At 37.1% G+C, this 17348-nt stretch overlaps 1 protein-coding gene across 1 annotated transcript in view; it reads right to left on the bottom strand.

Moving 5' to 3' along the window:
- The window catches only part of IMMP2L (inner mitochondrial membrane peptidase subunit 2), a 761903-nt gene that overhangs the window by 185467 nt on the left and 559088 nt on the right, over positions 1-17348 (bottom strand). The window contains exon 6 of the mRNA XM_004592451.4: positions 7203-7305. Coding sequence (XP_004592508.1) covers positions 7203-7305 — 103 coding nt within the window. The remainder of the gene's footprint in view (positions 1-7202; positions 7306-17348) is intronic.

Genomic DNA, 17348 nt, shown 5'->3' with positions numbered 1-17348 from the left:
CTGCCACAATCCATTCCACAGGGCACAATCAAGGTGGACAAATAGCAGCTGCTCAAAGTTGCATTTTTTGGAGGTTTTGAATAATACAAAAATATGACTTTTGCTTTTCTCCTTTCCTTTTCACTTTCTTTTTTTTAACACAGATTTTATTGCTATTCCTCATTAACATTTTATTTAGCAGACAGATGATCAAGAGAGGAAACAAGAGAGAGAGAGAGAGCGCAATATCGCAACTATTGGTTCACTCTCCAGATGCCCACCACAGCCAGTGCTGGGTCAGACTGAAGTCAAAACTGCATTTGGGTTTGCGCTGCTGCTGGAAGGCAGGAAGCACTTGAACCATCACCCATTGCCAGAGCTTCAATCAGACACTCTGTATATGTGATGCAGACACCCAACGTATTACTTGAGCTGTTGTACCTAAGGCCTGCATCTTTCTAAGAAGTGAGTTTTTTTTTTTTATTTGTTTGGACTTTGTGAGCTTCAAAGATAATATTGTTGAATTGTAATCTTCTGTGTGGTTGGTTCAACCATTCATTTCATTAATAAATAATATTATTAACGCTCATTTATTGCTAAAATTATCACCTTCTGCTAAGCATTGTTTTCTTTCAAGCACACACATGCAGGGAAGGGGGGTGGTGATATTTTACTTAATTGAGCACCAAACAAATGATTAGATTAGCTCTTTTCCAAATGACTTGGAACTAAAAGAAATTCATCTTTAGCATAACTTGCAATTTCTGTTCTCAGATATAGACAGTATATCATGATAATTTCTGCATCCAAATTGTCTGGTTCTACTTCACGGTCCCTGCACACAAATTGATCACAAGGTGACATTGTGATCAGAAACCTAAAAACCAAAATACAATTGTACGTGATGAAGAGGTTAGCTTACCCTTGAAACATTCCAGTTTTTTTTCTTTTAAGCTCCTTTGATCAACACAATTAAACTGTCTATTCTAGATATTAAGGTAATGAAATGTTTATTTAGGTTTCTTTTTGGATGCTAGAATTTCTATACTTACACATCTGCCTAACCAAAAATGAATCACTTTCTCAGTGGCTTATGACTGAAAAATTGAAAGGTTAGAAAAACTTCAAAAACAGAAGCAGGCACACGCTACATGAACGAAAAGTTCCGCATCTGTGAACGTTCCACATTTGTGTTTTCACCAAAAACAAATGAATATTTAGTAGAACAGTTAAAATATAAGTGCTGGACATGTGGGTCTCTAGAACAGGAACTAGCCACTTGTTAAAGATGGCGCTCAGTGAGAGCTCTCGCCGTGGATCGGGTAGAAAACTAAGTTGTTTTAAAAAGAGCCTGATTGGCTGAGGCTATTTTCACACTGGTGACCTTTACTATGATTGGTCCCTTGGACTTCCCTCTTGGAAATCCCCCGATAGGACTGCCTTACTACCACCTATAAAAGGGTTGCTGTTTTTCAATAAAGCAGAACTGCATCGAGGAACCCCTGCCGCATCTGCAGGGGGCTGGGTTGCTGGCTCACTGTTCCCAAGGACTCCCCTACTGATAGGAGGGGAAGCTAGGACTGCACTTACCTTCCACCGAGACCGCCACCCCCATCCCCACCCCAGCACTGAGATGCACGTTTGTAAAAAGTGGAAGAACGAACACGAACAAATGTGTCTAAACAGTCAATCTGTCAATCTAAAGTATTGATTAAAAATTACCATAGTGCAGTGCGTTTCTCAGCATATGGACCAAAGACGGGCTACCACTGAAACAGCTGAAAATATGCTGAAAGTAGGATGCTAACTCTGTGCCACTCTCTGTGCCTACAATGTCAGGAAACACTTCAATAGAGGAATAACGGACTTATGACTGTTCATGAAGATCACCCACTGTAATACTAGATGGAAGATTAATAAGGGAGAGAATGTGGGGAGGGGAATGGGAAGTCCCAGAGCCTATGGAACTATTGCATCATAAAAAAATTAAAAAAAAAGAAAAAAAGAAAGAAAAGAAAATGTACAGGGCTGGCACAATGGCTAAACTGGGTAATGTGCAAGCAACAGCATCCCCTCTGGGTGCTTGTTCATGTCCTGGCTGCTCTACTTCCCATCCAGCTCCCCGCTGGTGGACTGGGAAAGCAGCAGAGGACGGCCCAGGGCCTTGTGACCTGGCTCCTTCCGGGAACACCTGGAAGAGGCTCCTGGCTCCTGGCTCCTGGCATCAGAGCAGCTCAGCTCCAGGCACTGGGGCTATGTGGGATGTGAACAAGTGGAGGGAAGATCTTTTTCTCTTTCTCTCCTTTTCTTTGTAACATCTGCCTTTTCAATAAAAATAAATCTTTAAAAAAAATTCACAGCAATGCGTGCATGAATACATACATACACAAAAATTTCTAAGCACCTTCATTTCTACCAAACAGATCACATGCACATATAAGTATTTTTGGATGTCTACAAAACAAACTATAATAAAAATTAAAGAATGTCATTTGCACATAGGTAGGAGTGGTCAAGGAAAAAAAGTTCATTTCTTTCACAGATCAAAGCAAGCAACCATAAAACAACGTATCAAAATCATCAGATATCTTTACTATATAATTCAATAAAATCAAGTAGTCACATGCACTAGACAGCACTTCTTGAAAATTACTTTTATTTATTTATTTATTTACTTACTTACTTATACCTACTTATTTTAAGTGGCAGAAAGAGAACTCCATTCCCCTTTTAACCAAGTGCCTGCCATGGCTGAAACAGCCAGGCTGAAGCTGGGAGCTGGGAATTGAATCCCAGTTTCCTAGATGGGCACAGAACAAGCAGAGATCTTTCTGTCTTGGGCCATCAGCGCTCCCCTCACCTCCTCCCCCGCCCCCCTACCACCACCAGGGTTTACTTTAGTAGGTAACTGGAGTTTGGAGCTAGAACTGTAACTCAAACCCAGGTTTCTGGATACAGCACAGAGGCATCTTAACTGACATCTTGAACTAAATGTTGGTCTGTATTACAATTTTAATGGGAAACTATGCAAGATATTTCTTGTGCTAAAAATCCAAACTAGTATGTTAGTGAATCTACATGATGATCAGACAGGCTTCTTTGTGCAATGATGACATACTTTGTTATAAACAAATTACTCATATCTGAAATGTTTCACACCCATTCACATTCCATATGTTCCTCTCTGGCTTCAGTGCCATAAAGCTTTTTAAACAAGTGAATAATCAGAAGTAACCTTAATAGTTATTTATATTCAGTTAGGTTTATTTATCCTTTAAAATATTATCTTTTTTCTGATTATAAAGGTAACAAAAACATTAGAAAATCTTTTAAAATATAGAGCATATAAAAGTATAACAATGTGCTTATTTTTCCAAATATTTATTCTGGATGAATTCAGAGAAAGAGAAATTTTTACACTTGAAAAAATCGTAGACTCACACAAGATAAGGCATGGAGAGCCCCATTCTCAAGATTATCTGATTTTCTGCCTTACGATATCATCATCTGTGTTCATAAAAGAGTGCGCTGAATTCCTTCTGTCTGACTGGGTACTGAACAACTAGCTCTCTAAGATCTCTCTTCTTTTTATAATGTATTCCCTTGTTATAATTTAACACTAATATGTTTGCTAATCAATACTGTAGCAACAAATCAAAAAAGCAGATGAATATAAGACGCAATAAATAAGAAGTAACAAAATAAGCTAGCCAAGAAACAATAAACTAAAATCTTTCTTATTCTTCTGTAGTTGATAATAATTAAAAGTCTGCTCAAATATGGGAAAAAAGCTTCATGATGATTACTAGTAGGTAGCAACTTAAAGTGGATAGATCCTATGACACAACATAATTACTTTTCAAAGGGGTAAAATATGTTAAAAGTAGCTGAATGTACTTTTTGAAGTTATTTCAGAAGGAAATGAAGGCTAAAATTTCAATCAAATACCACAGTCAAGATAAACATTTTAGAGACAATCGTGCCTACATTTTAGCTGGTTGCTAACATCAAACCAAGTGCAGTGTGTATTTGGCAGCAGAGAAAAGAATCAACCACTTGGGAAGGCTGGAGCATAATGCTTCTCTTACATACAACTCCACTGTGCTGACGGGAGATCCAGAAGCTGAAACTGAGAATTAGCAGAAAAATACAGCAATACACACATCCACACGAATTTAAAAGCTCCAAGATTCCTTTACATTTTTGTTAGGATTGTGAAATTTAGGCATTCATTTTTAGAATTATATAGCATTTTTAAATACAACAAATAATCTGATAAACAGGCAATAAACTTCAACCTTTAATATTTGTTTCAAAAAAAAAAATCATACCTAAACCTTAAATAAGGATTGGGGGACGGGGAGTTACTTGATATTTCTCTCCTGCATTCTCTTGAAATGCATTTGGGAGAATCACTAGGGATACATTTCTCTAGGCACAAGTGCTATTGGAACACAATACGGAAAAGTCAATTCCAACAGTAAAAACATATGTATTCTAACTCATTAAATACAAATATGTTAATATATGATGTAGAAAATATTTTTCATCCTAAAACAGGTAATTCTTCTAATTTCTTCAAATACATAAAAAAATAATAGTTGGATAGAAACATCTAGTTCACAAAAACCACCCGTACATGTATATTTTTCTATTAAAAAAAAAGGCTAAAAGAATCATTAGATTTCATAGTAATTTTGTGCCTCTGATTTGTGATTCATATTTTGATTAACAAGTACCATTTCATTTAAAAACAGGATTTAAATCAAATGGCAGTAAATGCTTCACATAATATATTTGTCAATGTTTTGCAGACTGTAGTCTCTTACGGGAAAAAAATATAGTGAGGTTGACCCTGGCACAATGTTCTCAACTCTTGTTTGTTCTTTTTTTTTCTAAGATAAAGTGACAGAGACTATTCCCACATCAAATGATAGTCCTGTTCACAGTCCAGTGATTCATGAAACTATCACTAGGAGTACAGCAGCAAAGGGAGCCCCGTAAGAGCTGAACAGCAGAGATGAGACTCTCAGAGTTCCTTGCCATTCTTAGTACCCTAGTTATCAACACAATTTTTTTCCTCCAAAAGGATTAGGCATATGAAGTACAACTGAGTGAGAATAACATTAGCTTTCTAAAGACCATCATATTGACTTTAATAACAAATAGAGTGGAAAACTATCTCAAACTTCAGGACATAATTGTTAGTTCCACTTACCACATGCTGGATAACTGATAGCAAATTAACATTCTTTTTAATACTTCATTTCAGAATCAGTAACCTAACCAATTAAAACTCAACTAAAGTCAACCAACATTTCATTGTCAACTTGGCCAACAACCTAACGCACTAACGGATTTAATCTTATTGATGAGTGTCAACCAAAATTGTTTTCAGATTATTTATGTTCATTACATTTCTTCGTCAACAGTCACTTCCACAACACTAAAAGTGACTTCAGACATTTTCAATGCGCATGTCTCATCTTTGCTATAGCTTATAAAGATTCAATTATATTTCTGTATAATTACTATCCCAAAACAAAAAGACACCTTAGAAAAAAGTTGTAAATCACCATTGAAATTCAAAAGCATTAGGACTAGTCTCGTGTGTGTGTGTGTGTGTGTGTGTGTACACTTACACAACCCTGGTTCTATCATTGTGCTTTTATCCAGAGGTGAGTCATGGTGGTTGTTCATTTAGTGACAATTATAGTGATCTTATGCAACATGTGAAGGACACCATTTTATTGGATACTACCAAAATTTAATTTTAGAGAAAACTATTTTTTCTCTAAAATTTTTTCCATAAACATACCTAAAGGTACTCCGAATTAACTTATGCTGTACAAATACAAGTATCTTTAGCTTTAGGAAAGGCTAATGGACGAAGAGCCAAGCTTTTAAATGGATGTGATAATAAGAAATCAGGTATGTTTTTTCTTCACTAAAAGATTCTTCAAATTATATGAACTACTGCAGAATTTGTAAACAGAGACTTTTTTATGCATTTAAAATGAAAAAATCATGAAATATCTTTATCTGTTTTGGAATGTAAACATGAAATGCCTACAATTCAATACAAATTAAAATGTTTTAAGAAAGATTTATTTATTTGTGTGAAAGGCAGAGTTACTTGGAATTGAAGGCACTTGAGAAATAGCCCATGCAAACAGGGCATTCTCATCTCCCCGCCTTTCTTCCGAAAACAAGTAATTAAACACTGTCATGGGAAAGTTGCCCTTGCTAAGCACTAGGCTCCTGCCTTGCATAGGGAGACCTGGATGGGGCTGCTGGCTCTGCTTCAATCTGCTTCAACCCTAGCCATTGTGGCCACTTGGCAGGGGAAGCAGAGAGAGATGATCTATCTCCTTAATCATTCTACCGCCTCTCTTTGTCTTTTAAATAACTGACGCAAATCATTTATAAAAGCAAAAAAGTAAAAAAAAAATTTTTTTAAATGCCCTCCCTGATCTAGGAGCAAAGAAGCATTCTTTGATGGAGACCGATGACCTGCAGAATCCAGGAGAGACAGGAAAACACAGCCCTTGCTATGACGGCCCTACATTGCCCAGAGCTCGCATTTAGCGTTTCCACATTCCCCTCTCTTTCTTCAACCTAGTAGGAAGTAGTTAAGGTTTGTAACTTCTTTGGGTCCTTATTTCTCTGCGAGAATTCTTGGGCCTTGTCAGACATCTTTAATTTGAATGTTTTTCCTCTGTTAATCTGTTTTATGTCAATTTAATTTTTAGGCTTGGCTGCAGACCCTGGAAAGAAGAGCTAAAATTCAATCTCTTCTACATTTTCCAATATGGTTTTCATTACATTTGCAATGTTTAACTCACATATTAAGAAAATTGATGCTTCTTTGGGTTTTACGTGATGTATGCATTAAAAACTACTTCAGAAGATAAGCTATTAAAGACACGAAACTGATACAATTGATATCTCTCAGTGAGCCGAAAGCATTTTTGGGTACTTTTTAAAGTATTTAAGTTTTTACAATGAACGTAGACACATTCACACATACTCCTTGAAATCTCCTATTGCCTGTTAAATTTAAAAGGAAAATCTTAAACATAAGCTGTTCCACTAGGAGATTCATGATCAGTTTCAGCTGTATTAATTCAATCAACCTAGCCATTGTACATGCTCTTCCACTTTTGAAATCCAAGTATATCAGGAAAAAAAAAAAGAAAAAGAAAAAGATGAAAAAGACTTACTGGCCCAAAAGAGTTACTGTCAAAACTGTGTCCATGATGATCACCTTCAACCCAGATGTGACCACGGGGGACTTTAACATAGCGGTTTTTGTGTCCGATGGTTCTAGAAAATAAAATATGTATATATATGCATAAAGGGGATTCAATGCACCCAGAAAGGGTTAAGTGTACCGCTCAGCAGGGTGTGGCTGTTGGGGAGTGGTAGTGGAATCTTTAGGAGGTGGGATCTAAAGGGCTGGAAGGTGGAAGATGTCGCTATGAGATGACTGCTATACAAGTCTGGGCTTGGCCCCACTGTTTCTCCATTTCTGGGTCCACCATATGTTGTCTTCTTTCATAAGCATTTGGCCATTGGCCATCGGGGCCTCGGCCAAAATCTGCAATAGACTTACAGCTTTCAAAACCATGAATTGAACAGATCTTTTTCCACAATAAGTGGCTCAGTTCAGGTATTCCATTGAAAATCAGACTAATACAGGCCATAACGAAACACAGAGATATTTGTTTTCTGACATGGCATGTTAATAGCCATCAGACATTACATGATAGACATTAGTCAATAGACATTAACACTGTATATTAATAATCAGTGTTACCAATATAGACAGTTATAATCTTCAATTTGTGGGCAAACTTTTTTAGCTAATGGTGTTTTAATCTAATTTTACTCTAAAATTCAGCATATGTAGGGAAAAATGGGAAGAATGGAAGTGATCTGGATGATTTCTTCTTAGATACAAATACCAATATTGAAAACTTTCGATCAGCACCAAATTAGTCTTACAAATGTGAAATGTCTATTGAATTTGAAGATTAAAAATTATTGGTAAGCATTTAGCAGACCATTCTGCATTCTTAATGTTGTCGAGGAAATGGAGCAAGGAAAGCTTTCTCATACAATATTGCAGGTGCATTTTTGTTCTATCTTTTCATCTTGGATCTCTTTCAGGAGAAACAGTGTTCAGAAATGGAACTGGCACATAGTTGGAGGTAGAGTCCCTTTGAAACCACTTGTTAGTTGTATAGTTAAATTGCATGTGTGCAGAAGACTAGATATATAAGATCAGCAGAAAGCTGCATGTACATTGATGCTCTGGAAACCTGAAATTATTCATACTCTAGCACAGTTTTAATTTGAGACATTACTTTTGGTGTAGAATTTAGTTTAGATCAATGAATCATTCACGCAAGGAAGCTCTGTTGCAGTCATTCGGAGCTCACAGTAAGTTAATGACTGATGTTTATTTTTAATTACTACTGGGAAGAAGGTTTTCAGCTTTGTAAAGACAAGCAGAAGAAGCTGGACACACCTTACTATTGTAAATTCTGTAACGTACGTGTTCTTCAATTAAAATCAGTCAATTAGTTCTTGACACCACTACCACATTTTATACTGAGATTACCTCCAAGAACTAATATCCCACATTAAGTGTTAATGGCAGGAAAAAGGTCCTTTTACTTAATTGTTGGTATGGCAGACTCGACAAATAAGTCCTAACATTTGTTCGCCTTATTAAACCAGGTATTTTGGATAAAATGCAGCATCATAAAGGTACCAGTGACAGCTGTCCAATGTTCCCTTGCACTGATCATCTCATTTAAGTACATCCTTTATCCCATTATTGCCTAGACACTCACAAAGCTTTATTTTCCTTTATTGCATTTCTAATACTTGACATACATTCACAGGCTTATTTGTTTGCTGTCTCCCTCCCCTGAACTAAAATACAACCTTTGAAGTTTTATCTTTCTTGTTCACTGAAGCCATCCCCAGAGCCCAGAAGCATAACTGTACAAAGTACACAAAAAATATTTCTCAAATGAATGAATTAAGAAGGAAAAACATTGCCACGAAGGTAGACTAATGCAATGAAAAGTGCTTATATTCTGCATACAGACTAACTTTTATACTATTATTCAAAAGTAATCTTTTGCAATTCCCTTAGAATTGCTCAGCCATGATAGGTAACGAATGCTCTAAGTTGAAATGCGCTCTAAGTTAAAGGAAAGTTTACAATGGAGAGATTGCTGTATAGTACAACCTCTGGGATCAGCTTATTGTGATTTTTATATCTGAATTAGGAATTCGAGTTTATGTAATCTTGGGGGAGTTGTTTCAAAGGATAGCAATGTCATATCTTAAATACTTGATGGTTGATTTCATGATACTTGATACTGCTTTTAAAAATAATTTTTAAAATATATATTTATTTGAGAGACAGAGGAAGCTCCCATCTTTTGGTTAATCCCTCCACCCCACCCCCCCAAATTGCTGCAGAGCCAGGTAGAAGCCAGGAGTCTGGAAGTCAATCACACCACCCGCATGAATGGTAAGGACCCAAGTACTTGAGCCAAGAGTGCACACTGACAAGACACTGCAATTAAGAGCAGAGACAAGACTCGAACCCACCCACTCGGGCATTTGAGGTGGTATCCCAATACCATGTCTTAATTGCTAGGCCAAATGCCAATTGTATAGATGATTTTAAGTAGATTATAAATATATTTCTAATTTCTAGTTAGGACTCAAATATAGTTATTACTGCATTGTCTTGCTTTTATTATTTTCCTTCATTTTCAAATTCTGAATATGTTCGACCTCTGCCATCCATTAGCTGAACCTTGTTTCAGTACTTTCCTTTTCCCATAGCTGCACTGTGACTAAACAATTTTTCATGGCACAGTGAATTTTTCATTCATTTTTAAAAACAGGCTTATTTTATTTATTTAAAAGGTAGAGTTACATAGAGGCAGGGATCTTTTAGTCATAGGTCCTTCTGAAGATTACATGTGAAACTACATATACTATTTTTGCATATTCATATATATACAGAACCGTAGGTGAAAGCACCATCTAGTTGTGTTTTTATCTACTGGTTATTTACACGTTTGAATGTTGCTTTGCTAACACACAGCAGTTTACTTAGTAAGCAGATAAGTTTGCTGGGGAGGGACACAGGGAGCTTAAACTACAGGCTTCTGATAAAACTCATGCCACATGCATACTACATATTCCATTTGTCAAGTTTCAAAAATCTAACTTTTAAAGGAATAGCCAAAAGCATGTTTTTTTTTTTTAATGTGATGTTAAAATACTGGCTGGTCCCTTTTAAGGCTGCCAAAGAAATTAATACCCTGATACAATTTCTCTAGGAAGGAATTTTAAATAGCTTTGTGCTCCTGATTTCACATAAATGAAAGACAAGGTAATCTTTAAGGTGATTTAACAGTAAAGTGAGGTGTCAGTCTACAAGGTTGTATATATCTATAGCTAGCAAATAATTTTGGCTTTGACAGTCAAAAATTAGTCCTGTATGGTATTCTAACTGCCTGTCTAAAAAAGGGATTTGTAGTGCTAGCTTTAGCAAGACAAGCTACCTACGTTTTATAACTGGAAAAAAAGAATGATTGCCCTCCATTTGATTTGACCTTGAAAACAATGTTTTTAAGTCTTTGAATCTTTTGGGTATCATCAGTTGAAATCAAAAGTACTGTTGCGATAATTCTTAATACCAAGAAAAGAACAAACCCTTATTAAAATTATTCCACCACAGACACACACAATCTTAACTTGGGTAATGTGTGTTAGTAATTTATAATGGATTGAAGTTATTCTTATTTATTTTTAAAGCCATTTTACTGTCTTGCATTTTAAAATTTACTTATCAGTTTTATTTTTTGTAAGACTTTTAATTCTGCTTAAATACACTTCATAAAATTTTATTTCACAGCACATTTCTTATTTTTTTTGGAAAGATATATTTTACAGACAGAGGTCTTTCTTCCTCTGGTTCACTCCTCAAATGGCTGCAATGGTCAGAGCTGAGCTGATGTGAAGCTGGGAGCCAGGACATTCCTCCTGGTCTCCCAGCGAGAGATGCAGGGTCCCAAGGGTCTCGGCCATCTTCTACTGCTTTCCCAGGCCGTTGGTAGGTAGCTGAACCAAGAATGGAGCAGCCAAGGCACAAACCAGTGTCAATATGAGGGAAAAAAAACTAAAAAAAATTGACCTAATGTAAAAAAAATCTGCAGAGACTATTCTTATATTTCCTTCTAGTTTTATAGTTTTAAGCCCTTTGAAACTATTTGCGATGTTAGGGTATATCGTTCAAGTTCTATATTTTTACATTTGTATATCAAGTTTTTTCCAGTGCCATATTTTGCCAAATACTTCATTCTTGCTTAAATTACTTTGGCATCTTTGTCAAAAATTCATTTTCCACATATGATGGAGTCTAGAAGCAAAGGATTTCTGCTGTGGTTGCAATAGGATGCCTGTTAACATAAACATGTCTATTTCACTAATGATGCTGAAATGTCTTCACGTTAAGTCCGAAAGATTTCATATTTATTCTATGGATATGAAAGGCAAAAGCAAAATTAAATACACACACACACAAGCTCAAAAAAAAAAAATCCACCACACCCAACAACCTGTAGAGAAACAAAAACAAAAAGCCATTTTTTCTTAATTTGACAGAGGCCTCGGCACTCCGACTTGCTGCTTCACTTGGCAGGTGCCCAGAGCTGCTGGATCTCAGCCACCCAGAGCCAGGAGGCAGAAAGCGCATCCTGGGCTTCCACGTGAGTGATGGGAACCCAGTTATTTGAGCCTTCAACACTGCCTTCCTCATTTGCAGAGAAACTGAAGAAGGGTTTTCTCTTTAAGCTCTTATTCTTCTTATATGGCTTTTTTAGGTTTTCCAGGATGCACAGATAACTCTTTAATCAAGACTTACGAAATCACTGGTTAGCTTTCTTTGCCTCAGTTCTGTGTAGATGCTATTTTATTTTTTTTTAAACTCATTTCTCTGTTAACTCAAGCCATTATTTTTTGCCTGCAATGGTTATGAAACTCATTGTTCTTCAGCATGTAAGATAAAATGTTATCTTTGCTATTTAAAAAAAATTCAAATTATTTATTTGAGTGACAGCATGATTCCATCCATGGGTTCCTTTAAAATACAGTATGCTGGGGAGAAAATGTGGTGACCTGTTAAAAAAGAATGTCCATGCCAGATGACACATTTGTCTGCTATAGAATTATCCTTTATGAATAAAATAAGGTTCATAGAGCCACGCAGATTCAGACTCAAAGTACATCAGCCTACATGGACTTCCATTATGCATGCATATGATAATGACCGGACTAGAATGGAGGTGAGTGAATTACTTGGCAGTCAGAAGTCATTTGTGCTTTGCTATCCTTGGGGTATTAGACGGCTGCAGGGCCCTTCCCTACGAGGTCTCCAGCATTCCAGGAATGACTGGGTTATGGCAAGAGGTCCTGAATGCAATCTGACTTGTTGTAAAATGGAAAGTACACTCTGCTTCTGAGGATATTTTGTGTCTCATAGATTTTGAATCTTTGTTATCAATTGCCTAAACCACTGATAACTGGAGTGCAATCCCTCGACTTCCAAGAAATGCGATCTTGAATATAAACAGTTTTCTGTCAGAGAAGAGAAAATTCAGGGAATGTTCAGTTCAGATAAAATGAGCAGAAAATCACTTCTGATGAAGTTTATAAACTTCTAATGTAAGTTATAATAATAATTTATAGCATGAAATTGATTGCTATATCCACTGAGTTCGCATGGTGACTCTGTGAACTAGAAGAGACCAGATTCAAGTGGATAAAGTCAATCTTCCGAGAATGGAATTTCTCATAACGAAGGGTCGATCCTCCACACACACAGACCCTGCAAGAATAGGCCAATAACTGTTTTCCTGATATAATTCTTAACTGATGCAATTCACCGTACCAAAGTTTAGTCATACAGGCAGCCACAGTCTACAGGATTCCTCTTTATTTACTCCTGGATCCCAAGTACCGCCTGCTTCTTCACATCGGGCATGTTCCTACTGACTACCCAACCCCGTCTCTGGACGCCATGCTTCCCCTCCCGTTCTCCTGTGTCCACATCTCTCTTGGTCCAGTCATGCACCACACAGCAGATGCAATTACACCATGCTGCCCCAATTTAACATTTTCCAGTGGCTTTCTATCACACATAAAATACAAATTTCTGTGATGGGCAAGTCCTCCTAGCCTTCACATTATAAACACGAGAGCTCAATACACACAGGGGCTATCCTGTGTGTTTTAAGATGTTTACTCACATCTCTGGTTTCCATAAACTAGATGCCAGTTGTATCCACTGTGCAAGCTAGGACAACCAAGAATGTCTCATATGTTGCTAACTTTCCTCTGGGAACAAATGACACTCTCCAGGGGTCACACCCTGATTCCATCTGGCCCCTAGGTTTGCCTTCAACTTCTTCATCCTACTTGCTCACTTCACCTTAGCCATGTTGATCTCTTTCATGTTTCACCAGCCACTTGGAGAACACTCCTGACTCTGGGCCTTTTCTTTAATGTTCTGTGCCTGGAATACACTGTTGCAACAAGCTCAGTTTCTTTTTTCTCTCTCTCTCTCTCTTTTATAAAGATTTATTAATTTTCTAAAAATTTGTTTATTTTCATTGCAAAGTCAGATATACACACAGAGGATGAGAGACAGAGAGGAAGCTCTTCTGTCCAATGATTTCACTCCCCAAGTGACCTCAACGGCTAGAGCTAAGCCAACCTGAAGCCAGGAGCCAGGAGCCTCCCAAGTCTCCCACATAAATGCAGGGTCCCAAGGCTTTGGGCCATCCTTGACTGCTTTCCCAGGCCACAAGCAGGGAGTTGGATGGGAAATGGGGCTGCCAGGATTAGAACCAGTGTCCATATGGGATCCCGGCATGTTCAAGGCAGGACTTTACCTGCTAGGCCACCATGCTGGGCCTGCAACAGGTTCCATTTCTACACTAATTATGTTTCATGTTCCTATTTAAATGTCTTCTTTCTATTAAAATAGCTCCTCCGGTTAGTCTACTCTTGACATACTCTTGACATAGTAATTCCCTACTCCTGGTCTAAACATCTATCTCACTGATTTTTGTTTATCTTCCTCACTTAACTACAAATTCCATCAATACACAAATTGGAGCTGTTTTGTTAGCCGTGGTCTTTCTAATTCCTAAAACTGTGCCTGTTTGTGTTTTCAATCAGTGCTCAATAAGTATACATCGACTAAATAGATGGATAAGTATGGATTCTGGCTTCGGTTCCCTTAGCACACCACGACATTCTGAGTCTGTTATTTCCTTCACTTCAGTAATAGCATCACGTAATATCTTAAATTGAGAAAGATCTCAGGAACCTTCAGGTAACACAGGGTTTCACATATAAGAAACGTGAGGTCTCAGAAGTCAGTCTGTCAACAGTGGTAGACCTAGTTTTTGAAAATTTACTATTAAATACCAAAATAATGACAAAGAAATTTGAGGTGTTCTCTTTATCCTCTTTCTTGTGAGCATCGTACTCACAATAATGGAAGCTTTGATTGCAATGACAGTTTTAGAAAGAAATTAATTTAACCTGGGCATAGTTACTAAATCTACATACTATAATCATTTAAAGGACTAATTTCTTATGTTGACAAATGAAGACAATTTACTTACTTTTAGGTAAGAAATCTGATCAGTAAAGTGAATTACTTTGTTATTAAAGAAATTATTGAAAGAACACTGATAGCTTAAGATATATGATTGCATCACAACTGTTTGAATGGATTCTGAGTGGACAAAATATAGACTGATCTTAAAGCTATAAAAGTATGTGAAAGATAAAATATAATTGAAAGATACAGCACATAGATGTGCAATAGAACATGATAATCTGTAATATGATTAATAAGGTTCCTTCATATCAGTTTGACTCAATTCACACTTAAAATGGAATTTTGGAGGATTATGGGGATTCAGATATTAAGTATGGAAGCCTCTGGTTAAGAACCTTTTTATATAATAAACAAGATAAAACAAGTACATAGAAGCAACACCAGTAAAACAGAACACCACGAATGCTAGATTCCACACACAATGATGAAGATGACAACCAGCAGCTACTGATTATTTATTATGGCCCAAGCAGCCACACCATGTGTTGAATGATAGTCATTTAGCCTTTGTCAAAGAAAGAAAATAACACAATAATCTCAATCTGAAGATTCAAAAACCTACACACTTAACTGAAGTTAAATACTCCTTTAGAAATAAGAGCAATTCTGACTGGCTGGTACTACTTAGACAAAGTTATAAATTATAAATACTGTCATGTGTGGTATAGAGAATGACAATGGGCATCTGGATGATAAGGACACTAAGATCGGATGTTTTTAAACATGCTGCATTATTTGCTTTGGCTAGGATGTGGTTTATTGGAAGCCAGTCCAATGCAGGTTATATGATGGGGATGGATTGCAGAGAGACATCAACCTAAAGACAATAGATTCTGTTTCATAGGCAATGAGGAACAGGAAAGGGTGTTGACAGACACAACAAAAGGATCATAGTTAATCGTCTTCCTAGGAATAGCAGTCTGGGAACAGCATGCATTAGTTGAATGCGTACTTACCAATGGAAACCATTAAGAAGGGCATGTGGTACATCCTCCACTGCTTTCTCAGGTCATAAGCAGGGAACTGGATTGAGAAGGGAGTAGATGGGACACTGAGCTGGTGCATATACTGGGACGCCAGTGCTGGCAGATGAGGGATTAGCCTGTTAAATCACTGTGCTGTCCCCCACACATGCCCTTCTTAATTGTAACATTAACTTAAACAACATAATGCATAATTCATTGACTAAACTTTTGAGATTAAAAACACATTCTCTGGATAAATATCTATAGTAAAGTTCTAATACTCATACTCATTATTTATAACTTCCAGTTTTATTGCTTTATATTGATGTGAAAACTTAATAGATGTTTGTATGGCAGGAATTTAGCATAGTGGCTAAGGTGAAGGATCCATCTAAGATGGCAATTGTTGTGAACATGGAAGAATGAAATGCAATAAGGACATATGAAACCTTTGAAAACTGAGGTTAGAAAAAAAAATGAGCCTTCAGTGTGAGACACTCCATAAAAATCAGCAGCTTTTTTACAAGTCCATCTGGACAATGCTTCAGAATATGGACTTTGACCCAGAACTGCCTGTGTTTGAATAGTAGCACCAAGTTTCCAACATCCAACCTTAGCCGAGTTTGACCCCAATACTTCTTGATTCAGATGATGTATAATTTCTTTTCAGAAAATACATTACGTATTCAGTTCTTATATTGGTTCATATTTGTAAAGTGCTTAGAAAAGTGGCTGATCAAAACTGGCCATCAGTTGGTATCATCTGTACTATTATATCAAAGTGATAACAGTTTCTAGTTTACTATTGTAGGGAATAATTATTAGCACTGGTAAGATATTTTGAATGATGTTTTGGCATGCAGTGAAACTTGTATCTTAATTTGTTTTTGTTGTGGCTAACCATCATTTCAAGCTCTTGAAAAGGAGTATTCAGGGCTGCATTTCAGAAGGACTGTGACAGGAAGAGTAAGGGATGAAGGGAAGGGAAGAGAGCCAAGAGTGGAGATGGGAAAATGCCTGCGAAGTTATTCATGCAAGCGAGGACATTCCTAGGATGGACAGGTAGAAGAGAGGCTGGGGTCACACCAAGTTGCAGAACTGACAGCACTTGCTGCTTGATTGAACCAGGCTCGTGAGCAGCAGGGAGGAGGGGCTGATGACAATGGTCAGAAATAGTTTATGTAGCTATACAAAAATATTACATAGCTGTTGGGGTATACACATGCTAGAGAAAGAGTAGTAAGAAAAGCAAAGCACACATTTCTAAGAAACTCACACAATTCACTATAAAAGAAAAGGCTTACCTTTGCCAGCACTATCTCTGCATCCAACAGCCCCAGAGTCCAGAATAGATTGACCCCTTTCTTAATAAGCCATCAAGCTTCTCTCTCCCCTTCAAAATTATTTATAGTCTAGTATCACTAAACCACGCTAGTGTTCTTTGAAGAGCCAAGCATGAGAAGGCTTGTGGAATAATTCTTTGAACATCATTCCTTTAATATGAACTTTCCTGATAACTGATTTAGTCCTCACTCTACTGAGAAAACTCTGTGCCACAAAGACGATGAGTAAATGCTTCCTCTGTGAGATGCAGAAAGCTTTGAGGCTCTTTCAGATTTTTCTGTGTATGTAATCTTGCCTGGAAGTGGGCATGTATTGATACTAAAAATGTG

The sequence above is a fragment of the Ochotona princeps genome, chromosome 25 (genome assembly GCF_030435755.1).
Source record: "Ochotona princeps isolate mOchPri1 chromosome 25, mOchPri1.hap1, whole genome shotgun sequence".
Classification (NCBI taxonomy): domain Eukaryota; kingdom Metazoa; phylum Chordata; class Mammalia; order Lagomorpha; family Ochotonidae; genus Ochotona; species Ochotona princeps.
Note: the sequence above shows the minus strand (reverse complement) of the source record. Positions and strands in the feature narration are given on the sequence as shown.